Source organism: Anser anser, assembly GCF_964211835.1.
Source record: "Anser anser genome assembly, chromosome: 1".
Classification (NCBI taxonomy): Eukaryota; Metazoa; Chordata; class Aves; order Anseriformes; family Anatidae; genus Anser; species Anser anser.
In genome coordinates this window covers 102,197,195-102,223,213 of record NC_139720.1, presented here as the reverse complement: position 1 = coordinate 102,223,213, position 26,019 = coordinate 102,197,195, and the positions used below count along the sequence as shown (strand labels likewise).

At 52.5% G+C, this 26,019-nt stretch overlaps 3 protein-coding genes across 6 annotated transcripts in view; 1 reads left to right on the top strand and 2 right to left on the bottom strand.

Moving 5' to 3' along the window:
- The window catches only part of PHB2 (prohibitin 2), a gene marked incomplete at its 3' end in the record, with an annotated part of 171,503 nt that overhangs the window by 24,957 nt on the left and 120,527 nt on the right, over window positions 1-26,019 (top strand). The window lies entirely within an intron of this gene.
- On the bottom strand, window positions 887-1,925 carry LOC310881432 (protein C10). 3 transcript variants are annotated; one of them, XM_083798785.1, is made up of 3 exons: window positions 1,782-1,925; window positions 1,306-1,482; window positions 887-1,234 (listed from the first exon to the last, which is right to left on the bottom strand). In XM_083798785.1, the coding sequence occupies exons 2-3, from the start codon at window positions 1,427-1,429 to the stop codon at window positions 1,086-1,088; spliced, it is 273 nt and encodes a 90-aa protein (XP_083654911.1). In that variant the 5' UTR covers window positions 1,430-1,482; window positions 1,782-1,925; the 3' UTR covers window positions 887-1,085. The 3 variants fall into 3 exon arrangements, with proteins under 3 accessions (XP_083654911.1, XP_083654910.1, XP_083654909.1); XM_083798784.1 differs by lacking the exon at window positions 1,782-1,925 and adding an exon at window positions 1,674-1,780; XM_083798783.1 differs by lacking the exon at window positions 1,782-1,925 and adding an exon at window positions 1,557-1,676.
- Window positions 2,372-26,019, bottom strand: ATN1 (atrophin 1). 2 transcript variants are annotated; one of them, XM_083798413.1, is made up of 10 exons: window positions 25,762-26,019; window positions 10,305-10,499; window positions 9,971-10,108; window positions 9,489-9,602; window positions 6,409-8,411; window positions 6,106-6,328; window positions 5,298-6,015; window positions 4,440-4,583; window positions 3,974-4,154; window positions 2,372-3,435 (listed from the first exon to the last, which is right to left on the bottom strand). In XM_083798413.1, the coding sequence occupies exons 2-10, from the start codon at window positions 10,380-10,382 to the stop codon at window positions 3,402-3,404; spliced, it is 3,633 nt and encodes a 1,210-aa protein (XP_083654539.1). In that variant the 5' UTR covers window positions 10,383-10,499; window positions 25,762-26,019; the 3' UTR covers window positions 2,372-3,401. The 2 variants fall into 2 exon arrangements, with proteins under 2 accessions (XP_083654539.1, XP_083654540.1); XM_083798414.1 differs by lacking the exon at window positions 25,762-26,019 and having other exon boundaries at window positions 10,305-10,346.

Genomic DNA, 26,019 nt, shown 5'->3' with positions numbered 1-26,019 from the left:
GAATCGAGTGTTCCCCGGCAGCCAAAAGGGCCAACAGTACTATGGGGTACACCAGCATTGCTAGTTGTTTGAGGAAAGGGATTGTGCAGCTCTGCTCTGCACAGGTGCAGCCTCACCTTGAGCACTGTGTTCAGCTTTGGGTGCCACAATATATGAAGGACATAAAACTGAGTGTCCAAAGGAGGGCTATGAAGATGGGAAAGTGTCTGGAGGGCAAGACAAGGGAGTAAGGGCTAAGGTCCCTTGGTTTGTTCAGCGCAGAGCAGAGGAGGCTGAGGGGAGGCCTCATGGCGGCCTGCAGCTCCCTCACGAGGGGAGCGGAGGGGCAGGTGCTGAGCTCTGCTCTCTGGGGACAGCGACAGGACCCGAGGGAACGGCATGGGGCTGGGACAGGGGAGGGTCAGGCTGGGGGTTAGGGAAAGGTTCTGCACCCAGAGGGTGGTTGGGCACTGGGACAGGGTGCCCAGGGCAGTGGTGATAGCAGCAAGCCTGTTGGTATTCAAGAAGTGTTTGGACAACACCCCTAGACACATGGTTTGAATTTTGGATGGTCCTCGGTGGCGCCAGGAGTTGCACTCAGTGATCCTTGTGGGTCCCTTTGAACTCAGGATATTCTATGATTCCAGATGAGGCTTAGCATCTCTTACATGATGTTTAAAAAAGTCGGTCACTTAGGTGCCAAGCCTTGTGCTTTCATACTAAGGTTTGCAGTAGCAGTTACATTTCTGCATAAGTTGGTACACACCAGCCCCTTGTAACAGTAGCTCAGGTTTCATCAGATGAAACTTCAGATATGAAGCGGACATCACTCTAACTGCTCCTGAGTCAGGGAGAAGGATCTGTACCCAAAGATCAGCTCACGTCCCTTCATAAACCACTACGGGCATTTTCAAGACGGTTTTTTATTCGCAAACGGACAAACACACACGCACAAAGAAGCCAGTTCCTTTCGGATCAACACCTCCCTCGTTCAACCTCTCCCTTCCTCAGGGCTGCTGGGCCAGCAGCGCAGGCAGCCCCAGTCCACGCGAAGCCATCTCCGCTCGGAGCGCCGCAGAGCACCGGGGCCGGCGGAGCTCCGGGTTTCACGAGGTGGCCACTCCGCCGGTGCCGGCGCCGTGCGGCGGCAGGGTCATGGGCGGCAGGAACATGGCCTTGAGCTTGCCGGACATGCTGGCGATCTCCGGGTCCTGCGACTCGTAGGACTTGATCAGCCGGGCGAACTTGAGGACCCCTGCAAAGGGAGCGGCTGGGCAGCGGGCGCGGGGCAGGGCTCAGCCCGGCGGGGGGGAGCACGGCACCCACCTTCGCCGTCGCTGCTGAAGCCGTAGGCTTTGATCACGTCCTGCTGGATCTGCGTGGCCACGGGCAGCAGGAACTGCAGCATCTTGCCCATGTCGTTGCACGCGTTGTCCCGGGCCTCGTCCATGCGCTGCGCGTTCTCGGGCGCCCCGAACGCCTTGATCACCTCGGCCAGCACCACTGCGGGCACACGGGCGGCTCAGCGGCGGACCCGGTACGCGCCCCGCGCCGCCCGCCGCCTTCCCCCGCCTCACCCTTCGCCTGCTCGGCGCTCAGCGGCGCGGACGGGCCCTGTGCGGACGCCGCCATTTTACCCCCCCCCCCAGCATCTCGCCACACCGCGCATGCGCGGCCCCAGCCTGTCGTTGTACCGCAGGGGCGGCTTCCCGCGGGCGGGAAACCTGCTGGACAAATACTAAAAGAGCTGAAATCACTGCAATGATGCCGGCCCGCGCCGCACCCACACCACTCCCACCCACCGCGAGATCACGGTGAGGGAGAAGCTCTCTGTGGGATGTCCCCCAGGCGGTTCCCCGTGCTGCCCCCCGTGCCTGGCACCGCTCGGTCCCCGCCGCAGCGGCCGCAGCTTCGCGCAACTTGGCCCCGCCGCGCAGCGCCGGCCGTATGCAAATCTCGCGCTCCCGATTGGCTCAGCGGCCGCGGGTGTGTTGAGCGGAGCGCCGCGATTGGCGGGAGCGCGGAGGCGGGGGGGCGTGGCTTCAGAAGGCCCCGCCCCCAGCAGCGGTGGGCGGGGGCTGGTGGCGGCGGGGAGCCGCGGTCCCCTGGGGGGGGGGGGGGGGGGAGCGAGGGGATGGGGGGGGCGCTGCTGGCCCCCCCCCGGCTGCGATAAATGAACACAACGGAGGCTGGTTCCGGAAGGGTGGTTTTTTTTTGTTGTCGTTTTTTGTTGTTTGTTTGTTTTTGCTCATTTGTTCGCTTTTTTAAGAGCTTCATATATATATTTTTATATATAAATTATTAGCATGTGGTTGGGGGGGCTGGGGGGGGAGGAATCGGGAGGGCGTAGGGGGGTGGTGTTGCGGGTGTGTTTCCACAGCTGCGCTGCCGGTTGGTTTTCTCCTTCCGTTTAATGGATAAGTAAATATATATATATATATATATACGGGGGCCGGTCGGGTTATACAACCGTGAGGTTGGACACGCACGTGGGGGTAAGGGGGGCGAAGGGGGGGTCACAAGTTGCTACATAAAACTGCCACGTCTATAACAGGATGTGCATGACTTAAAGTACACCGAGGAGAAGGGGGGCGAGGGGCAAGGGGCCCGCCGCGGCCTCGGGGTGGGACGGTCCCGGGGTGCGACCTCGCGGGCCCCCATCGGCGCTCCCGGTGGGGCTGGCAGGGTCCAGGGGTGGTGGCTGCTTGACGAGTCCGGGCGGTGGTGCTTCGCACCTCGTGGCCGTATCCGTCCCCTCGAGGTGTGGGAAGGCAGCCCTACACCTTGCAGGCAAGTCTCGTGGTGCTTGGCACCCAGTTGGCCGGGACCAACGCCTTGGCATCAGGCAAGAGAAGCCGTCTTTGAAGGGGTCCAGTAATGCCGCGTTTGCATCTGAAGGGATTTCGGAGATTTGGAAGCCACGCCGGAAAAGTCCCGCTTTGTTTTTCTGTCTCACTAAGCAGTATCTTACATCTAAAGTGTGTGTGTGGGGGGGGGGAGGAGGCGTCTTGAAAAAAGGCTCTGCTGGGTTTTGCATCATGAACGTGAAGTCCTGCAATGCTTTACGCTTTTTACTTTAACATAACTTCCCTCAAAACAAAGGATGGAGCTGCTGCAGTCTTGAATTCACACCAGTCTTTGTCTTTTTGAGCTCTTTACGACGCTGGTTTCAGTCACTTCAGAGCCGTGCTGAAATCATTTGGCGTCTGTCGCTGGCGTTTCGATCCCTCCCTGTTTTCTTTTCTCCACTTTCTGCTCCCAGGATGCCATCCTCTACTTTCGTCCCATCCTCTCTTGCAGTCTGCTGCATGGTAGGATCAAGATGTGTAACTCTGCAGCTTCCCCTCCCCCGGGATTTGGCTGATTGATTGCTCCTCTTCAGAGAAAGACATGAGGATGTCGTGTTGACAGTAGGAGTCCATTTAAAGGGGTTTGTCACTTTCTTTCTTCAGGTGACTAGGATAAAGACGAACAAGGTGATTATGAGGGAGAAGACGCATGGATAAAAGATGTAGTATTGTGCACTGCCTTTTGCTAGCCTAGTCCCGCATGACAGTGCAGATTTGGAAAACCCTGCAAATCCTTCAAGGAAGAGCTGCTATCCAAAACAAAATACTGCATTTCTCTCCCAACGTGCTTCCCTGTGCACTCGCGAAAGCCTCATCCTGGCAAAAGCATGCAGCCCTTGTGAATGTTTGGTATTTTGGCACAGGTATCAGTTAGTCACAACTGCATTATCGTGTGTGAAACACGCTGGGTTTCCCCCCCTGCTGAGGACAGGAGCTGAAACCCCACAGCAACCTCTGGCCAACAGCGACCTCCCCTATGGGGCTGTGCCCCATAGCAAGCAGCCCCGCACCCAGCGTGGGGCCACGCTGGAGCCACCCACCTACAGGGAAACATGCCCCTGGCCCCCCACTTCTGCCCTCCTCGGGCCAAGGCTGGCCAGCATTAGTATGTGAGCAAAGAGCGTTCTGCGAGCGGGTCCGTGCACCTGTAGTAATCCTCCTGCGTGGGGAGCGGCACTCCGTGCAGAGGGTGGTGGGCGTGAAGCCACTGCTGCTGCTCCAGAGCCAGGCGCTGCAGCTCAGCTGACTGCGCGTGCATGGCCTGGAGCTGGTGTGCTGCTGACATGGGCGCAGAGAGAGACCCCGGCAGGTCCCTGTAGGGTGCAGCTGCAACCGCAAACGAGAGAATAAACGAGTTAATATAACAGCTCCGTCCTTGCCTGTGGTCCCACAGCCCAGCTGAGGCTCTGCGGCACTTACTCTTCCAGCCCTGCCAACGTGCAGGACTCGCTCAGCCCCTGATACTGCAGGCCTGTCCTACGCCACGCCAGAGCTCTGTCTATCTATAATAAACCTTCGTCGGGTCTGGCGACCCCCTTGCGACCACCCTGCCCCTCGGAGCTCTGCTGACGCTCTTCAAAGGAGACCAGCAGACCCCGCGAGCATTCTTACCGAAAAGCTGGTGGCGCAGCACTTCGTTCTCATGTAGGGGGTGAGGGAGAAGAGGGTTGGGGATGGTTCCAGCTGGGTACGGTATCCGAGTGAGATGCGATCCCGAGGCAAGTGGGTCAATAAGGGGGTGAACAGAGGCTGAGGCTGGGAAGAAAAACACATCAAAAGCTCATTGTCCCATGCTTTGCAAGTCACACAGGGAAGGCGCAACAACAAAACAGACATGGAGACGGTCATTTTGTGTTAGGGGTGGAATGAATGACTTCAACGCCAGGCAACACAGTAACATCTCCTTTTGCCTGCATTGAATTTCACACGCAGCAGTCTGGCATAGCTCTGTCCCCATATTCCTCAGGGAGAAGTACTGCTCCTTAGAGCCAGTTCTGAAAGGACCTGCAAGTCTGCACTACTCTCCCCAGTATTTTGGACTCACTGCCAGGCCTTTAATTTGTACCTGTTGCTATCTCTGAGTAGTTGTGGACGATTAGCATGGGTGTCTGTGACTCAGCTACCAGATCCCACTGACATCTCACAGTACCCCAGCAGGCACAGCACTTTTTTTTTTCTATTATATTGTAGTCTGGACTTTGCTTCCATGAGATTTGCATCACTAAACTGCTTTCACCTTGCTGTCCTGTAGGACGAGGAAATGGGACTACACCTCAGTTCTGAGGTCGGTGTCTTATTGGGAGTGCGGACGAGGCCAAATGACCACGAAGCTGACCTTCTCTGCCTGAAGATGCGGATCTGGGGCCCTCAAAGTCTTGTGTCAGCAGAATGTGGGCTTTGCCACGACAGAGGGAAGGAGTGCAAGGCGGGGGCAGCAGGAAGCGGAGCACTGCTTTGCGCCGTCCTTACCTGCGTGTATGGCATCCTGCTGGTGGAGGTGGAGGTGGGAGTGGATGTGGGAATGCTGATGGTGATGGGGTGTCACATTGAGCATCTGCAGCCGGGCCAGAGGGTCGTTGCTGAGAGCAGCCACCCGCTCGGCATGCTGACGCTCGGCCGCCAAGCGCTCGGCGTAGGACATGTCGGGGCGCAGGGTCGGGCCGGCTGCCAGCGCCAGCCTCTCCCGCTCCAAGTGGCCCAGCCCTGGGTGGAAGGGAAAGGCAGGATGAAGGCCGGGGGCCGTCTGCAGACTCAGCCCGCCGTGGCGTGGGAATGGATCCATGGCAGCAGCCGGCACGGCGTGGAGCTGCTCCAGCTCGGCTGGCTTGACTTCAAACCCAGGCTTGAGGCGCTCGCGCAGGTCGCGGTCCCTCAGGTCTCGCTCGCGGGCTTCCCTCTCCCTCAGCTCTCGCTCCCGCGTGGCTGGGTCGCTGCTGTAGATGGCCGGCACGTTGTAGCCCAGCAGGCCCGGGTCGACGGCGCCCAGCGGCACGTAGAAAGGGTGGTTGCGGTTGCTGGGGGACATGACGTGGGGCCGGGCGTATTCGCTGAGCGTGCGGAGGGCCGGGGTGTCGGGGCCCAGGTAGGGCGGCACGGTCGCAACGGCGCTGCCCTGCTCAAAGGAGGGGCGGTGGGGGACAGGCCCGAGGGACGAGCACTCCACCGGCCGGCCCTCCTGGGCCATCTTCTGCAAGACAGAAGAGAAACAACGTCAGGGTCCCAGCGGGGAACCAGCAAGGGCATCCTCGAGCACCGGCTGTGCCCCCACCACGCCTACCACGCTCCTCTCCAGCTCCCGCTCCTTCTCCCGCTCCCGTTCCTTCTCTCGCTCTCGCTCCCGCTCCCGCTCCTTCTCTTCCCGCGCCTTCTGCTCGGCCTCTCTCCGCACTTTCTCCACCAAGTCCGCCCTTTTCTTGGCCAGCTTGGAGCCGTCCAGGGGTACGAAGTACAGGTCCGTGCGGGAGCAGGAGTTGAAGCCGCGGTCCAGGTGCTTGTTGAACCTGGGAATGAGAAGGGAAGCGTGTCGGTATGGCAGGGGGACAGGGCACGGGGACGGGGACGGGGACCCCGCTGCCCCCACCTGGCCGACTGGCTGGCATGACTTGGCACATCCACCACCTTGGGGGGTGGCGAGGGGCTGCGAGCGGGCGGCACAGGGCTCTCAGGGGGCTCGTACTCCTCCGACGGCTCCTGCTTGATCTGGGCAGCACTGAGCGGCAGCGGGGGCGGCGGGGGGGCTGGGGCAGCCATGCTCCCCGCCAGCGGTGGGGCAGGTGGGGCTGGTGAGGGGGCTTTGTAGCCACCGGCCACTGGGGAGGAGGCCACACGGTAGCCCGGGGGGGTCGCTGCCCGGAAAGGGGCAGCCGAGGAGGCTGGGGGCGAGCCTGGCTTGTAGGGCGCTGGGGGCTGGAAGGTGGGGACAGGGGAAGCCGCCCGCTTCCCATACGGGGCCACAGCCGAGGGGGGCACCGGGGGCGAGATGGTCTTGTAGGGGGCCGTGGAGGGGGAGGCCATGGTGGCGATGACGGTGGAGAGGGTGGTGGCCGCAGAGGTGACTGGAGGGCCAGCCCCGTGGGCTGGGGAAGGGGGTGGCGGTGGGGGGAAGGTGTAGGTGGCAGGACTCTGCCCCTGGGGGTGAGTGCACATGGCGGGGTAGCTTCCCTGGGAAGAGGTGGAGGAAGAGGAGGAAGAGGAAGAGGAGGAGGAAGAAGAAGAGGAGGAGGAGGAAGGAGCGGTGGCAGAGGGCGCCTGGCTGTAAGTGGCCTGGCTGTGGGGAGGGTAGAGGCGCAGCCCGTACGTGGCATGAGAAGGGTGATGGCTGTTGGACTCTAGGGCATGGGGATAGCCCCCAGAGGACTGGGGGGGGGGCGCTGCTGCTGCTGGGGAGACCCCCCCGCCGCTCCCATGGCCGTGGTGGTGCTGCTGGGGCGGCTGCTGGTGATGGGGAGACTGACTGGGGAAGGAGGCCGCGGGGTGGGAGCTGGCATTGCCCAGGGGACGGCTGTAGGGGGGTGGCCCCTGGCTCCAGACAGGCTGGGAGGGCAGCGAGGGCTGGGTGTACTTGGGGGGCTGGCTGGACACGGAGAGGCCGCTGGGTGGGGGGAAGGAGTGCCCGTAGGAGGCCGTGTAACTGGGCAGGGGCTGGGCTGGAGAGGGCTGAGGGTACTGAGCGGAGGAGCTGGAGGTTGGCAGAGATGGAGGGGCGTAGGGGTAGCGTGAGGGGGCCAGGGGCTGCGCCTTGTCCTGCCCCATGCCGTGGGGTGACGGGAGGTGCCCGCTCAGAGCCTGCCCCGCCATCCCCGGGGAGCTGGAGGCGGCCCCCACGTTGTTCAGCGGGCGCAGGGCCGGCGGGGGTGGCAGGTTGGCGGAGACGTGGGGGAAGGAAGGCGCCGAGGCCGGGGGGGCAGCCGGAGGGTTGACTGGGGACGTCTTTTGAGGGGGCAGCCCCCCAACCACCGATGCCAGGGAGATAGGGGTGGTGGGCGGCGGGTTGTGCTTGGTGCCAAGGGTCTGCTCGCGACCCCCTGATGCTGAGAGGCCCCCTGCTCCGCTGGCAATTTTGGCCCCGACCTGAACCACATTGGCCGTGGGATAGAGAGGAGCGTGGGTGGAGGAGGAGGAAGAGGAGGAGGAGGAGGAGGAGGAAGAAGAGGAGGAGGAGGGGGCAGAAGAGGCTGCAACCGCAGAAGAGGAGGAGGTGGGTGTCTGTGGGGCTTGAGCCTGGAAAATTCGGGAGGCCTGGCCCTCTAGCTGGGAGTGGTAGGGGCCCACGGGAGGGCCCTGGGGGTGGACCTCGCCTGGGAGACCAAAGCCAGGCTCAGGTGGCCGGGCCAGGTTGTCGGGAGGGGGGGCAACCGGAGGGCTCTGGGGGAAGAGCGGAGGGTGGTGGTAGGAGTGAGACGGTCCCTGGGACAGCACGGAGGAGGAGTCGGAGTCATTCTCCACACTGCCAGGGCTGTAGACGCTGGGCGAGGTGCTCCTGTTATCCTGGTCGATGTCCCGTGGGTCGCTGCTCATCTCATCGTTGAAGCTGTGGCCATCGAGGCTGTCAACATCGGACGGGGACGGAGGACAGGGTAACTCCTGAAGCAGAACGAGGAAGGAGAAGTTATGCGGTCTCCCAGACCACACGCAACACTTAAAACTCTGACCTTCATCTGCTAGCCCTGGGACTAAAAAAGCACACGGACGGAAGGAGACTTCATCTGGTAAGGCATAAAAAGCACCAGACCTCCTGCCTCTCCTCAGAGCAGCAGCTCCAGTGCTCCCAGGCACTTCATGAGTACCACACACCCGGGGAGGAGGTGATGCGTGTCTTGTATTCGGAGGCGCAGGTAACCGTTACAGATGAGGCTGAGAGTTAGCGCATAGAAAAGGCCCCAGCACCACCGGGAATGGGCCGTTGGCCAAGGCACAACCCAGTGCTACCACCGGGTGGCACAAAGCAGCACACACGATCAGCAAGGGGAGGTAGTGCCGCCAGCACAGCCCCTACACCCACAGTGGCTCTTCTGCTTCATGCAGGGCCTTCCTCATCACCTCCCTTCCTCGGCAAGGAGACCCGTTCCCCTTTGCCCCCCTGAGCATGTCCTCTCTCGGCCTCACTCCTTACCAGCGCTTCTGTGCTTCCAGTTCCCTGCTCCAGTTCCCTACAAGAGCCGAGGCTTCCTCCAACTGCCCGATCACTGACTCAGCCCAGCGTTGGCCTTTCAGAAAGGCCCTGCTTTAACTATGCATCACGCAGGTGTGAGCAGATTTTGCACATTTCGGGACTGGTACAACCACCACCTGCAGCCCTAAGCATCTGTGGTTTACGTTGTTCTGTGGGAGGAATAGAGGTAGAGTCCAACCTGACAGAAAGCTGCATGCAGAGCCGGTGGGTGACCCAGCTCCTGCCACAGAGCCGGGGAAGGCAGGGCACGCAGCAGTCCCCCTCAGACAAGGCTAAATAAAGAAAGAGAACCTTCATCTGCTCGGTTACCACTTTTGGCGGCTTTTCTGCAGCCAGCCACACGTCACTTAGGCTCTGCCTGTGTAAGACCTGTAGAGCAAAACTTGAGTTGCCAGGGCTGCCCAGCAGCCAGAATCTCAAGCTAGGCAGGTGTGAGCAGCACAGGTAGGGCCCAGTGTGTGCCAGTAACCACTGCAGTCAGAACTCACCTCGGTTTTGGTCTTTTTGGGAGCATTGCTGTCCTCCCCCTCGCTCTCCGAGATCTCTTCCGTTCGCCCCTGCTTGCTGCCTTTGGGGGCGCAGGATTCCTCCACCCGGCCTTTCTGTAAGGGAGAGAAGGAGAACAGGGGGGTGGCAGGGCCACAGGAAAACTTCCCACCCTGACAGACCTTCCCAGCCTGCAGCAGGCGAGACACAGCCACCACGACGCCTGTGTTGCATAGCTTAGCAGACAGTGGGGCATGGACAGCAGGATGTCGTAGCGAGCCAGAGAAAGGCAAAAATCAGTATTAAAAAGGGCAGGTGATACTGAAAACTGGTTTGTAGGAAATATTGGGAAGTGCAGGGTGCTGAGGACAAAAGAAGGGCTCCCACCCATTCCAGGTAGCTAACACAGCATGGGTTGCATAGTAGATCCCATATGGTCCGTATGGCTGGATCCCCCCCGTGCTCGCCTACTGGCTTATACTACCTTTGTCGCTTGTCGGGACTTCTCAGCTTTGCCATCGCTGCTGGAGGTGCTGACGCCGCCGGGGGAAGCTCGACCCCGTGACCTGAGCTCCTCTCGGGGCCCTGGAGTCTCTTTCTTCCGTCCACTCCGCATTGACATCTAGAGAGGGATGATCAGATCAGTCCTGCTTTGCACCTCGCTCCACTCCTGCCCTGTCTCCTAACCTCCCGAAGCCCTGAACCCGTGGCCCTGGCACTCCACCATACCAAACTCATGGTCACTGTCTTTGCTGTGAACCTCAGTCCCACCCCACTGCTCCTGCTGGGTTCCCAGCTCCCTCTCCCATCCCAAGTACCGAGTCCTTGTTCTGTCGTGTCTTCATTCTTTTGGGTGCGGGACCCCCATTCTCCTTGGCCCGGTTTGATGAAAACATAAATTTTTATCGCTCCGCAGCTCCCTTCTGCTCTTCCTGGGGAGACCGAGATGGAGAAGAGCAAGTCTTCTGGAACGGAGGGCTTACACCAGCACTGCAACGAGATCCTGGTGTGTACTGAAAGGCAGACAAGGAGATGGGAGGGGAGAAAGAGTGAGTATACTGTGTGGGACATCCTTTTGTGGTTTGTTATAGAAGTATGACAAAACTATTGCTGTTTCTTTTGTTATTATTCACAGATGCAAGGATCTTTACCAAGAATGCAATAAACTTTCCCATCAGTAGGGGAAAAGATTAGGCTGCTGTCATCTCTGATTTCCAATTTCTAGGATTGATACACACAACGCAAGGCAGTCGTGATGCAACAATAACTTTTTGGAGGAAGCAGGGAGGAATGGTTATCAGTATGTTGATTTTTCCCTGAAAACATTTTAGCATTTCCATTTCCTTGTTTATTTGATCTTAAAAGAGAGAGATGATACAAAAATATAATAAGAGAATGCTTTAAAAAGATCCTAATGGCTATTTTTCTAACTTCAGAAGTCCCTTTTTGCACTCGTCGTCAGTGCATTAAGTTACACTATCACTAACTGGCCATGTGCTGTCATTAGCTAACTCTGTGTAATGAGCCCCCAAAGGTCTTTGCTGCAAAGAGTATCGTACAGCCCTGGCCTCCCCAGAGCATACGCACATGCACACATGTACCAGCCTGTTATGCAGAAAATGTGACGAGTCCTGCTCATGCTGTTCAGTGTCCAAAGTACACAAATAGGTACAAGAATATGCATTCAGCTTTGATTTTGCATGATGCAAACAGAATCAACACTGCTGAGGTTGGAGCATCTCCTTAGGCCTCCTTCCTCCCCATACACTGGGTTGTTACCAGAAATGCACAGCACATCCTTGCACTTTGCAACAGGAGGAAGATTTCCAGGCTCCCTCTGAATAAACTTGCAGATTTGTGCTGTGTCCTGAAAGCACGGATATTTAGATATTTAACACCTCACGATGCCACACAGCTCCTAGTTCAGAGTATGAAAGTAAGATGATTGTGTTAGCCCGGGAATTGGGCTGGGGCGTTTCAGTACTGCTGCTACCGAAGTTGGTTTGCATGGCTCCAGCTCAGGACCCTTTGCATTGTCCCATACGGCAGAGGTGGAACCAAAGACACTGCCCTCCCCCAGCCTGTTGTATGAGCTCCCTTACTCAGCATCTGGGATGGACAATCTGCAAGAGAATGAAATGTGTCCCATGGATGAGGCATCAGGAGAACACACTCACCCACATCTTTTGGGTTATATTCTCTGCTCTGCAAGCATTTGGAATAAGTGTAAGACCACCCGAAGGCTGGGACTCCTGGAGGCCATGCCAGATCTGAAAAGATCGGCTTCTAGCCAGCCAGTGCTAGAGTCGATGCGTTTCTCTCAAAAGGGAGCTGAACCCAGGGATCAAAGGAAAGGCATGGGGTGGGAAAGCCCCTGATGCTGCTGTGCAGCCTTGCTGCTGAGCTGTGTGGCACCAGGGTCACCGCTTTCCACTGCTTCCATCTCCCTTTCTGTAAAAAGGAAGTAATTACCCCGACCTGCCTCTTATGGGGTTCCTCATCTTCCCTGGCCAGCACCGAGACACACTCATACAGAAGGTACTTGGGAAGAACAGGGGATTGTTTGTTTTAATTTCATTAATATTTTATTTGACCCTCACCATGAAAGCCACAGGGGACTCATCCAGCGTTAATTCCCCCACACAACAATTCATTAGCTTAGACCTCTTCTTTAACAGAAAAATAGTTCGCATTGCTTGAAAACTGACCTAGCGGAGACAGAGCACTCTCCCGATCCCTGTGAACTGACACCTTTTGAAGCCTTGCTTTTCTGACATAATTTGGTCTTTGGTTGCCAATTCAGCCAGTTACACTGATGCTATACCCTATTCTAGATAAGCATCTAGAATTAACATTTCTGACATGAAACAAGCACGGTAAGGTGACCCCAGCTGAACACAACCTCAGCGCACGCCATCTTGGCAGCCTGCTGGTATCGGCTCGGCTCCGACTGAATGCACAGCACTAGCAACAGCGTGTTACTGACACGTTGCTGCTCCTTATTTCACATTCAGCAGCGATGCCACTCGCAGCTCCCACTCTGGGCATTGTAACGGGGTGCAGAGGTCTCACTTTGGCTATCCAGTAGCTCCAGAACAACAATGATGGTCTTCTGTCCAGAGAAGTAAATCAGAGAAATAGTATGCAGGCAACCACTTACTGAAACTTCCCTTTTTAAAGGAAATACCAACCCAGTATTTTTCTCAGCTGCCGCATACACAGTACCAAACAAAGCCAGAAGCAAACAGGTACATTTCAGTAGACAATAATTAATCACCGGGGCAGAAGTTTCTGCTACTTAGAGGGTTAAGGCTTTTCTAAAGCAGAACTGACCCATGCGTTATTTGGCTCAGCACTGCATCAGCTATGTCAGAGGTCAGAGCAGAGGATCACAGCGCTGCTTCTAATCTGAACGTGTGTGAAATAAAAGCAGTATGAGCCCTGACAATTAATAAAGTGGCAAAACCTGGGTTACACCTAACTCTTCCCACTACAGACGATCCCTCTAAATGCCTCATGAGTTCTTACCGCTCTGTGGTTTTGGAAAGGAAATATTTGGCAGTGGTGCTGCCCAAACGGATAACCTTTTCCTGGCCTCGTGGAGCCCTTTATAGGTTTGATTGAGTTACGAGGCACTGCGAATTGCCATTTTCTGTTTGTGTTTCACATAACCCAGCTCAGCCTGGCGCACTGCCAAGCCCCCTCCATATTCTCCTGCAAGCCCTGGTACAGCCTCCTGCACGCTCAACAGGCATCCCCCATGTGTCATCCAAAATGGATCCCACTCCTCCTCCCTGCCAGCTCCGGACGGTTCTCACCCCAGGGGGACTATCCACATCGGGGGCTGCTCTGCTCTTGTGGGACCTGATAAACTCTGCCCTTCGCAGGCTGCAGTGCGGAGTGCCTCTTTCTTAGAAAGTCGCGTGAATGTTTGTCCCTGGTTCAGTACAGCACTTACACATTAGACTGAGGTTCTGAGAAAATAAATGTTTATAGATGGCGGCAGAAGCAGAGGAAAGGGAAACAGTACCAGTTTGTCTAGGATGGTGTTTGGGGGCATATGGGTGTTGCCTGTTTGTCATTTACGACCCCGGCCAAGCAGGGAGACAATTTCAAGTGAGACAGGGAAGCCTGGGAGATGCCCCCAGGATCCACCCAGGGCTGAAGGGCTTTGTCACTTTGGCTGGTGCCCAACAGAAGGGTCAGCTCCAGCACAGGCAGCCCAACTGCGGGGCTCTACTCTGCTTGAGAAGGTTAAATGCCAGCTGAGGTCCAGCTAGTCCTGCCTGGGTGTAACGGCAGGAGAAGGGAGGGCTGAAGGCTCCCAGTATCCACACCACTTAGGAAAAAGAGCTACCACAACTGTTACTTTATCAGCTTAACAAAATTAATCTGGTCTTTTAGCAGAATTAAACTGATTCTCCCCTGTAATTCATTAGCTCCCACGTTCACATCCCTGTTTTTCTCTCCCTCCTTCTCCAAAGGGACAGGTCGGCACTGGAGGGAGGAACCAGGGTGGCGAAATGAACACAGCTGCTTTGTAACACATGGCAGATGCTGGCAAGTGTCCTGAAAGTAAGACGGAATGACACCCAATGGATCCCTCAGAAGTGAGTGCCCACTGGAGCAGTATAGCCAGGGGACATGCACTCGAGGGTGGGACGTCAGTAGCTGATGCATCTTACACTGCCCAGTGAGTAGTGATCCCAGGCAACAGATTTTTAATTCCTGTCCCCATTTCCCTTACCTATAAAATGAAGATTCTGAGATTTAATTGGGGTTAACAGCTACGTAGTACCTTGAAAATATAAAGTTTTACCTACAGTACTGCAGTTAGACATCCTGACGTATGACATTTCTGAACGGCTAATTACCTGACTTCATGCTCAAACCCTGGTGTTTCAGCATAGGGCACGCAGGAGAGAGGGAAGGGAAAAGGTGCTGTGTTCAGCGATAGATAGCAATAAATGAGTAGGTCAGGGTTCAGGTTGCATGTCACATTCTTGTTGTCAATCCTCTGATATGTACCCTAAGTGTGACTCTATTGTAAAAGTGAAAATGTTTGTTTGAATTAACAGATTAGGATGCCAAAATGGTAGAATACCAAGATGGCAGTGGGCAAGTGCTTGTGGCTAATACTATCTTGGTTGTGAATATTCCCATGACTTGCATTTTTTAATTTTTTTTTATGTAGTAACTTTTGTTATGAAGAAAAATGTTTATGTGACACTGAATGAAAGGTAGTTATTGATGCAGGCATTTTTCTGTCTCCTACAGAGTAATTACAACACCTGGTTGCAGGGGCCGTGAACTCAGGCTGGAGAACAGATTAGTGAAGGAGTAACATGGCAGACCTGGTCAAATAATCATGCTCCAGTTACAGTTCTTGTCCAGTGGGAGAGGTTTAACCTCATCTCTCTCTTCAACGTTACTGTGAAACTGGGGGATCCATCTTGAGCCCAGGCTGAAGGCAGTGAGCTAGCTTACAGCTTTCCCCACCCGAACTGCCAGGAGTTTTGTACCAAATCGGCTATGCTTTTCCCTGACCCTCTCCAGCCTCTCTGCCCACTTCCAGCCCCCACCTCCTGCTGCACGCTTCCCCAGCCGCCTGTACCTCTCTGCAGGCCCAGGACACTGCAGTGCTCATCAGGGCAGGCAGCAGCCTGAGCTATGGTCAGCCACAGCCAACACACCAAGGGTGGTCTGCTCCTGTAGGAGACTCCCGCACACCTGCACCCCAGGATCAATGAGCCGGGAGGGCCGTGCCCAGAGCAACTCAGAAGCGCACACCGGATGGGAGCATCACACCACCTCTGCAGGGAGGCTTGGCAGCACTGGGTTGCATGGAAAACGTAGACTGAAATGCCACGCAACCGCCACCTGCGACGGACGTGGAAACTGCTGTTAGTGCTCAGAGTATGTGAAGTCTGTATAAAAACAGAGATGGTTTTCAATTTTTGTCATCTCCTGTAAATGAATCAGTTTTATGTTAGCAATGTACTGGAATTTCATTGCGTTCTTCTAGGTAAACTAAATTCACCAAAATATCATATAAAATGGGTCACTACAGAATGTTTTAAAATAAACTTAGCCAGTATATATAAATGCGCACTTTCAGAAACTTCATTCTCTTCCGAAGGTTAAATTACACATATTTTAATACACAATGTGAGTGAACACTCTAGGGTTTAGATCTACCTACGTATGTCTACAATAATACCTCCCATACGAAGCTGGAGCTCAACCTCAGCCAACAGGTTTGGCCCTTGTGTTTCATAACAACAGTACTTGTTGACAAATTCACTTGTCACGCCACTGTAAAATAGTAAATGAAAATTAAAATGCTCCCGTTTCAAGAAATGATGCCAGATAAGAGTGCTAAAAGATAAACTTTCATAGTGCCTCCAGCCTAAGGAGATAAAGCCAGTTTACTTTTTATTGAGTCTACATTAATATTTTCTTTTCTTAATCCTGCGCAACCATGAGGTGTTAAAATGTTAGCTTGAGCATGGAAGCTGTAATTCTGGAACTTCCATTCAATGAAAAACGTATCTGAGAATAAAAAACATTTTCTGATGAGCAGAGTGTAATAGATGAAAACAATTAGAGCTAGAGTGAGGTAATAAATAATAAAAACATTCATGCATTTAACAATAGCTTAATTTACAGTATAGAAGAGGATATTAATTTTTGCAAAAGCAACTGAAAATAAAATTTGATTCACTAAATGAAGGTTGGATGTACTAAAGAAGGTTACATTAATCGTAAAATGATTCCTGAGGGCACACTAAAATGACTGTAAGTATGCAACAGATTTACTTCAAAATCTCAGTAGAATTATACAGCCTCCCCAGAGGAGGGACTCTGGATCACTTGGAGATACAGGCTGGCAGAGGCCAGTGGAGGACCACAAAATGCAACATTGGAAGCGGGATGGAGGCCAACACGTGACTCAGAGAAAGGACACACCACACTCTCCATGTTCATTATTTTAGGAAGTGTAGCACCTTCTGTATTTGCAATGCCTGAGTAAACCTTATCTGTGGAACTGTTTAAGGGTCTACCGTAACAAATTACCTCCCGCTCTCTATATATAAATTTCCCTTTACTAAGGAATGCAAAGTAAAACATTCAAAGACACATCGGAGGCCAGCTGCCCAGGGACAGAGAAGATTTCAGGTGGAAGGGACTTCTGGAGGCCTCTACTCCAAACCCCTGCTCACAGATGGGATGGGCTGGCACCAAATCTAGATGGGGTTGCTCAGGGCTTTCTCCAGGCAAAGAGTGCAGCTTCCCCAGCTGACCTGGGACACCCATTCCAGTGCTGAAATACCCTTGGAGGCAGGGGAAGGGGTTCCTTATGTTCAGCTATAAATTCCTTGTTGCAGCTTGTGACCGTGGCTCCACGCACCGTAGTTCCAAACTGCTGGTACATGGAAGTTATCCACCTGTTGACCTATCATGGTTCCAAACTTCTGCTGCAAGTCTTTACTGAGGGGGATTGCTGATAACTTGGCAGCTGCAGGACATACATAAGAACACAGCCATACCATCCATCCAACCCTTCCGGAACAGGGCAATGAATGTCAAGCATGGTCACTCCTTTCTGCAAAGACATATATTGTTCTGAAGCTGGCAGAGGGAGGCCCGGGCCAGGATATGACTCTCTGCTCAGACCCTCAGTCCCAGGCAAACTAGTCAGTGTGGAGGAGAGCCAGAGAAAAGCTCAGGAGCTAAAAGGATCAAACTCTGTAAATGGATTTGAATGAATGAAGTGCTGAAAGTATCAGTATAGATGGAAGAAAGGATGAGAGCTGACTGTGGAGAACTGTAGAAGGATTTTCCAGGAGGAGTGACTGGGCAAATAAATGGCATGTGAACTTCCATCTAGGCAAATATAAAGCAATGTACACGGAGAAAAAAACAACGCCATCTCCACATATAAAATGACGGACTCTGAACTGAGCAGTGCCACTCAAAAGTGATACCCTTAGGGTATGAGAGGCAGATCCATGAAAATGTCACCTTGGCATTCAGCAGCCATCAAGAGAGCAAAGTACATGGTAGAAATTCCTGGGAAATGAACTGAAAACAAAACAGAGAATGCCATTGTGCACTTGCATAAACCCAGGGTTTTCTCATATCTTGAAACACGCATGCAGTTCTGCTCTTTCCACGGAAACTAGAAAGGGCAATGAAAAGGCATGACTGAGTGAGCTACACTGAGTGAGCTAAACATCTTTGTCCAGAAAAAAAGGTTACTGAGAATATGATCAAGGTCTGTAAAGCCACATATGAAAAGTAATGAAAAGTAGAGGTTGGTTATGAAATATTCACTGTCTTTTCCATTACAAGAACTGAGGACCATCAAATAACGCTACGAAGTTCAAAACAGAAAGAGATTGTTCTTCTTGAAATGAACGGTTGACTGCATAATTTCTCATCAAAGGACATCGTCAGTGCCATAAGTTTGCATGGACTCAAGGGGAGACTGGAGAGTTTCATGCAAGAGGGAATAACTGGAAATGGCTGGAAGCTGTAGGAGTATCAGAGGAAAATAGCACATAAACTTGCCCTAACTTACACTTTTTCCTAGGTATTTGACGGTGACCACTGCTGGAGCAGTGGGCTCTGGATGAAGCGATCATTGGTATTTTTTTAAAAAGTTCAGCAGCAGTAAGAGCTAAGTGATACACCGAGGAGAAGCAACAAACACATCTGCCATAAATAATTCTGCTCATCAGTAGGGAATGCCGAAGAGGAGAGGGATGTATTAATCACCGGAGAGCTACAGGGAGCACTGTTACTTTGAAGGCATCAGGCAAGTAGTATCAAGCAATGAGTAAAAAAGTATTAATGCCAAGGGGCACTGGACTTGTAAGACATCCCCTGGTAGCCCACGTAATCCTTTGGTCACCCAGCACCAGGAAAGATGAAAGTGGATTACAGAAGGTACAGAAAGCAGTTTCCAGAATGCTGAGGGACACAAAGAGTCTCTCTGTTAAGTGCAAGACCTATAAAGACATTAATTTATTAACAGAACAATATAAAAGCTGAGGAGATGCAATTATTGTCTGCAAAACAACAAAAATTAAACGCAAGGTAGTTAGAAGGGGTACTTAAGCTAAGGGAGAAGGTTGGTATAAGAACCAATGGGTATAAAAAAGCCACCGACAATTTTAAGATGGAAATTAGAAGACTCTTGGACATTTGGTGAAGCTCTGAAACAGCTTTCCCTAGAGCGTAACAAAGGCAAAATAAAATCTTTATTATTAACAAATACACCTTTTTGATTCTCTGCTTCTAGGAGTTTGTGACCAACAGCGAAGCCAACTTAACAGCCATTTGTGCAAAGGCCAAGGCACTGAACAGGAAGAAGACGGGCAGATGATGCAGAAGGGAGGGAGAGAAATAGGGCCAAGGAGATGGGCACACGAAGAGTTGTACAGCAGGCCTGAGACAATGATAAGCTTTGAGTCACTCCCTTGCTTGGGATCCCACAGCTTGTCCTCGGTCTACAGAACTAGCCAAGTGAGATGATCCTGCCCTCGCTGTAGGGCTGAGAGAAGGGAAACCCAACAGTGTGTCACAGGAACGTTTACAAGGGAAAAGATCTCCGGAGGTCTCCACCCAAGCCCGCTGTTCATACCAAAATGCAAAGCTACATGAGGTTGTCATGAACATCTCAGAGAAGAGCTTCCACAGCCCCCCTGGAAACCTGTGCAAGCACTGAACCACCCCTGGGAGGGAAGTAGAGATTTTTGACTTATGTATATCACCAAGTTCATGGTGAACAATGGCTTTAGTTCTTATGATTTTATAAAATCACAAAACATGATGATTATGGCTGAGTCAAGGTCATGATACAACAAAATACTTGAAATCACAAACATCTAGAACTCTCCCTGATCCACAAAGAATTTGAAGCAACCAATTCGTGCCAAAATGCTGCCATCTACAGATACATAATCTGCCTTACAGAACCACAGATCTAGGCCTCCACCTTTCAAGTGGCCAGCTGAACCTGTAGGCATGGTTTTTACCGGATTAAGCCCAGACTGGACTGCCAGGGGAAAAGGCACGATGGCAAGTGAAACCACTGCCCGAGATATTTTTAATGCCTGGAGTAATCTCTGTAAAGCAGCGCTTGACAACCTGTGGGGTGAAACTTGGTGCACAGCTATGGCATAGCATGACCTGTCCTGTCAAAAAGACCTTGTGCGTGGATCCACTGCCAAAAAGTAAGTACCCCAGAGCTCACCACTGAGAGACAACACAGAACATGGTAGCTGGTGAAGGCATCGGCTGAACAAAGTTTGCAGAAACATGGGTAAAGTTTACAGGTGGTGCTGAGGCAGGTTATACAGTAAATGATGGATTGGAAACTCTGGCACAAACCAGTCAGCATTACTGTGGCAATAAGGTTGCACAGAAGGCAAGCATTTTAATTATGGAAGATTTTTACATGCAGAACAGAAGAACGTAGAATGCTTTCAAGGATGAAGATTCAAGGATAAACAGAAACACTGAATAGGCCTTGTAATTAACAACTGATAGCAAAATGAACACGAGTTCCCAGCACAAGACTTCTAAGGGAGCCGTTCCTGAATGAATGATATCCACCAGTGCATAAAGACAGGAATATTCTTCAAGAACTGGAATAGAGAGATGATTTTTACCTGACTATATACAGGATTGGCGGGACCATTATGGGAGTAGTGTGCGCAGTTTTAACCTGCATACTTCAGAAAGGATGCTGACAAATTGAAAACTTCCTAAAAAGAACAATAAGGAAGATATGAGGTCTGATAACTCCACTCCCCCTTTACAATAAGAGCTTTAAGAAGCTCAATATATTTAGCTTATCAGAGAAAAGGTTAAAAGGTGATAACCATGGCCTAGGAGTGTTACAAAGGAAGATTTCTGATAGCAGAGGGCTCTTTAATCTGCAAGCCAAAGACTCCAGATCCAATGGATAAGAGCTGAAGCTAGACAAATTCCACACAGAAATAGTGTAAAATATGAAAAGTGGGATAGATTAATCACTTGAAAAACTTGCATAGGGATCTATCATAACACTGGAAGTCTTTAATGAAGGTTTTTGCTTTTTTTTCTCTAAAAAAATGTTCCAACATTTTTTTGAAAAAACCTCCAGGTGACATTCCCTACCTTGTTCTGTGCAGGGGAGAGGACCAGCCAACTAACCAGAACAGGTTTTCTAATGTTGAAATCATTAGAAGCCATAGAGAGGTTGAGCAGGAGCTGGTCCTGGGTGAAACCGTACTTTGAAAGCAACAGTTGAACAACATCTAAGGAAAGCCTGACAGATAATCATGATTGGATAAACCACTGTTCGTAGAGAGTGGACTGTCTTAATGAGGCTGGTAAACTCTGAATAATTCTGAGGAAAATCACTTCACCATCACTTCATCGGTTGCACAGCCTGAAAGAAAAACAGTAATGTATCCAATATGCTATCCTATAGATATACTTTATATCCAATACACTATCCTATAGATACGCTTTATATCCAATACACTACACTATATATATTCTAGTTACATTTTAATACACAATACATTATGATGCATATCTTCTGTGATATATATACTACTATATATATACTGTGATACACATACATAAACAAATATATACGTATATATGTGTGTGCGCATCAGTATATACGACCAACTGCACAAGGAGAGAGATGAAGGTTGTTCAAACCTAACCTTCGCTTAAATGATCTATAACACAGAGAAGCCTTGTGGAAGAAACAGGGTATCACCAAGTGCCTTGCGAGGCAGGGAAGTACATGACTAAAATTTTCCAGCTAAACTGATCTATGATGAACGATGTCACCAGGGCAAGAGACATGAAGATTGAAAGCCGCCAGTTACCCTTCCCTCAGCAAAGCCCAGCCGGAACATCATTGGCTAAAATTGCTCAGAGAAGATATTGCAGTTACCCTTTGGTTTGCAGGTGAAAATACTGCCACAACAATCAATCAAACATTGATACTTTTACAGGAGACAATAACAAGTCTGTGTTTGCTGCCACAACAAACACCAAAAACAGATTGTAAGAAATTTCTGCGGGAGCATCATCAGAACTGGAAGGACGGCAATGCTTCTGAAGGGGTCATTTCCTCACAATATTGACTTGCGTGAAACTTTTAGCATATGCCAAAATCCTCTTCCCCAAGAGCGCTAAGCCCAAATTACCCACCCAGACTAAAGCAAAGGTGAAGCTCAAACCACTTGAGCAGGAAACATCCCCTTCCACTGCGTCATTCTCCATGCACTTCACATGGAGGATACGGGCTGTAGGCCCACAACTGCCCGCCGCGCGACTGGAAGGACAAAGAGATCCTTCAGTGTTCACCGTGACACCAAGAACAATGGGGCATGCACCTGAGCAACCTGGCAACAGGTACACGTCTGGGGGCCACCACAGCTTCAGTAACTCGGGCAAGGCATTGAAACGGAGCACCTCATGTTCAAGCTGACCCCACCTGGAGTGCTGCGTTCAGCTCTGGGGCCCCCAGCGCAAGATGATCAAGGGCCTGGAGCACCTCTCCTACGAAGACAGGCTGAGGGAGTTGGGGTTGTTCAGCCTGAAGGTGAGAAGGCTCCGGGGAGACCTTCCAATACCTAAAGGGGGCCTGTAAGAAATCTGAGGAGGGACTCTTTGTCAGGAAGTGTAGCGATAGGACAAGAAGTAATGGCTTTAAGCTAAAAGAGGGTAGGTTTAGATTAGATGTAAGGGGGAAATTATTCTCCATGAGGGTGGTGAAACACTGAAACGGGTTGTCCAGAGAAGCTGTGGCTGCCCCATCCCTGGAAGTGTCCAAGGCCAGGCTGGATGAGGCTTTGAGCAACCTGTCGAAGTGGATGGTGCCCCTGCCCATGGCAGGGGGGTTGGAATTAGGTGATCTCTAAGGTCTGTTCCAACCCAAACCATTCTATGGTAAGTTAAAACATTCACGGTGACCAGACTCGGGCAGTGATCTCATGAACTAATTCTGCAGAGAATACATACCCAAGGTGTAGCTCACAGAGTAGTTAAGACAATGACTTTTTCAGAGTCATTAAGACAATGACTTCTTCACTTTTAAACATACTCTGAACTTGTGTTACCTTCTCCTTAGCATTACCAGCCCTTAAGAAATTTATAAAGCATTACTGCTCTGTACTTCAATAGCAACAATCCTCAGGAAGTAAAGATGGAAGAGACGAACTGATAAATGCAGGAAATATAGTTGATACTTCCATAGCAACTCCTAATGGAGGAAGAAGGAAGTCAAGAAAATCCACCAGAGACAAGAAAACGGTTTATTTGTTCAAAAGAGAACACTGCTGGGAGAGAGAAAAAACAGAACTGGGGAAGATACAGACTGACGAAGGAGGGAAACAGATTCTCATAAGAAAAGGCAGTTACCCAAAAAAAAAAAAAAAAAAGATTGGGTAAATGTGCAGGTAGGTATTTAAGGAGGGGCAGTGTTGAATAAATGTTCAGACAGATTGCAGAGACTGCATTTGCAAAGTTATTACGACCCAGATCCAGCAAATAAATAATCCTTCCCTACACAGCTCCAAATTCCACAGTGGCTGCTCCCCTGGATTCCACCTCCATCCACCAGAAAAATGCTGATGAACGTGAGAAAGATCAAGTAGGAACCAGGAAAGCATATATATGGACTGACAGAGGATGAACTTTGGGAAGAACAAAACCTGCCTCATCCATTCCAGCTACACATAAAGGCTCACCATCTTGAAGAAATGTACTGATCAGGTTGCTCTTTAGCATACAGATTCTGCTATGCTACAGTTCTTGCACACCCAGTTTTATTTTGGAATACAAGTATGCCCACATGAAAACTTGATTGTGATTCCTTCTGCAGACAAACGCGAAGGTGAGAATGCAAGAACCTTTCAGAAGTATCCAAGGGGTACAAAATCTAGGGCAGGAGGTAAATTCATATGAAAAGACATAAAGGCAGGCCACTGCAGCAGGTTATACCTGTTGCTCTCCTTCATTGGAATTCACTGCACATTTAATTTTCAAATGTTTGAAAGGGTTTTATTGTTTCCAGCACGAAACACGGTACCATAAATTCACTTCTTCACAGCCATACTTGAAAAGCTCCACCGTGAATCACAATTAGAAAAGTCTGTTTTGAAAGACCATACTACTCCCAAGAAACTGGGAGAACGCACAAACAATTGGTTACGCAGTCACCACCAACAAACATAAAAACAACCTGGCCAAGAGCAGGGAAAGACGGATGAAATTCATTCTGCCAAACAATCTGACCGTTCACATTTACAAGTGTCCCATCCATGGGCAATGATCTTGGAGCTTCAGCCCCTCCACTCCCTCAAAGGTGCATGTACAGCAATGGCAGCGATGCACTACACCCTTGAGCTTCGAAGAATGGAGGGTCTAGCTTTCAGCTCAAACAACTGTGGGATTTGTGTTCATGCAACTGAGGTAACCGTGCGGGCATTTGGCTGATGCGCTGACATGGACACGTTGTTCCTTGGGGGAAGTCAGGACTGAACTCTGAACTGACCTGCATATAGGATGAAGGACGTATAACCACGCTCCACCATTCGGCTGGACACAAAATGAATGGCATATCTAATTCCTTCTCTGCTCTCTTGCTATACACCTTATGGTAATGGCCTACTACTTTCACCTCACTCTTTCAGTGCTAGAAAGCACCGAGGTTCCCATGCAATCCACCCCGTACCACAGCCCAGGAGAGATAATAAAAACAGATCTGAATGGCTGGCTGGACAGGGAGATGCTGTTCACCAAGAGACACAGGACTGCAAAACAGACTGTGCAAACAAAAGAGATGCATGCCAGTAGCCATACTGACAACCAACTTATTGCAGAAGTCATGGCAGCCACAGCGCAGCGCTGAGAGAAATGCAAATGAAGACGCTGCCTCTTTCAAAAGCAACTTCAGAAACATAACGCGGCTATCGGCAGATCTCAACTGCAAGCAAAAGCAACACACAAAGTGATGCCACAGTGACCAAATGGCTGCCACTTAACAGCACAGCGGCCACTTGGCAAAATACAGCTGGGCAACAGCCACCAAAGCTTCGCAAACCAGCAACCTCCCGACGCCAGCAGAGCGCAACGGCTCAATGGCACAGCCAGAAGGACAGCATGGGAAATACAGAAGACAGTTCTCCCCGAGCCCTGAATTGCAACTGAACGGCCAACCCAACACACTGGAGGGATCCCGAATGCCACTGCGATGCCACCCGCTTGGACTGGCCTTGCCTGCTCCCTGGTCCCCATGCTTTTCCCTGTGAGTTTCAGAGGAGAGGGCAGCGGGTCCCCAGGCGGAGGATGGCATGGCCGGGGGGAATCCTATCGGTGCACGCCTAAGACTCAGGGAGGGAGCAGACACACTCCGCAGCACAGATTCCCCACTCAGACCCCAACGCAAGCACCGTGTCCGAGCCTCATTGCTGCCTGCTCCCCAGCTGCACCTGGGCGCGAGGGGGACAATACGCGGCTCCCCCGGAGGAGGGAATTTCGCCGAGATTCTTCGGGGCTGGCAGCAGCGGAGCTTGCCCAGGAGGCAGCGAGTGGGCTGACTCCCTTCCAGCATTGTTTCATTTTCATTCCCGCACCGTGCTGGGCCGCAAACCCCCAAACTCCGGCGTCTCCTCCCGCTGCCCGCGCCCACCGCCCCGGGGGCACCGGCGGCCCCGGCCCCCGCCGAACTTTCTGCGGCAGGGAACGGAGGGAAGGGGGGGGGGGGGCTCGGCGGGGGGTGTCCCCGCCCCGGGACCCCCGCGGTGGGCACTGAGCTCTCCCCCCCCCCCCCCGCCGGCGCCGCTCCGGAGGCGAGGCCGGCCAGGGAAAACAAGCCCCGGGCTGGGGCTGGGGCTGGGGCCGGGGCCGGGCAGCGCCCCCCGGTGATTTACGATCGTTCCCGGCGCCGTCCGGGGGACGAGCCCCGGCGGGGAGCGAGCTGCGGCCGCCGCCCCCCCGGGAACCACCGCGCCCCGGGGCGCCCCGGAACCGTCGCCGCCCGCCGCCCGCATCCACGGCGGGGCAGCGCCATGGACCGACCGCCATCAGCCCCCCAACTTTGCCGTTCGCCCCCCGAATCGCCGTGCGGAGGGAGGGAGGGAAGGGGGGGGACCAGGGGGAGGGGGGGGGGTACGGGGACACCCGCGGAGGAACGCAGCGAGCGGGGGGAAAATGACAAGCGGCGCGGGAGTGGCCGTGAGCGGGCGAGGGACTCACCGGCGGCTCCGGAGGGGAGGTCGAATGAAGGGAGGAATGGAGGAGGAGAGGAGCGGGGGGAAGGGATTTAAACGCTGCTCCCCCCCCCCCCTTTTTTTTTTTTTTTTTTTTTTTTTTTATCCTCCCTCCTCCTCCTTCTCCGCGCTCCCTCGCTCTCTCTCCTGCCTCCGGAACAACGGCTGGGGCGCAGGGGCAGCGGCTCCGAGGGGGTGCGGCGGAGCTCGGCGGCGGCTCCCCCCCCCCCCCTCCCGCCCCAAA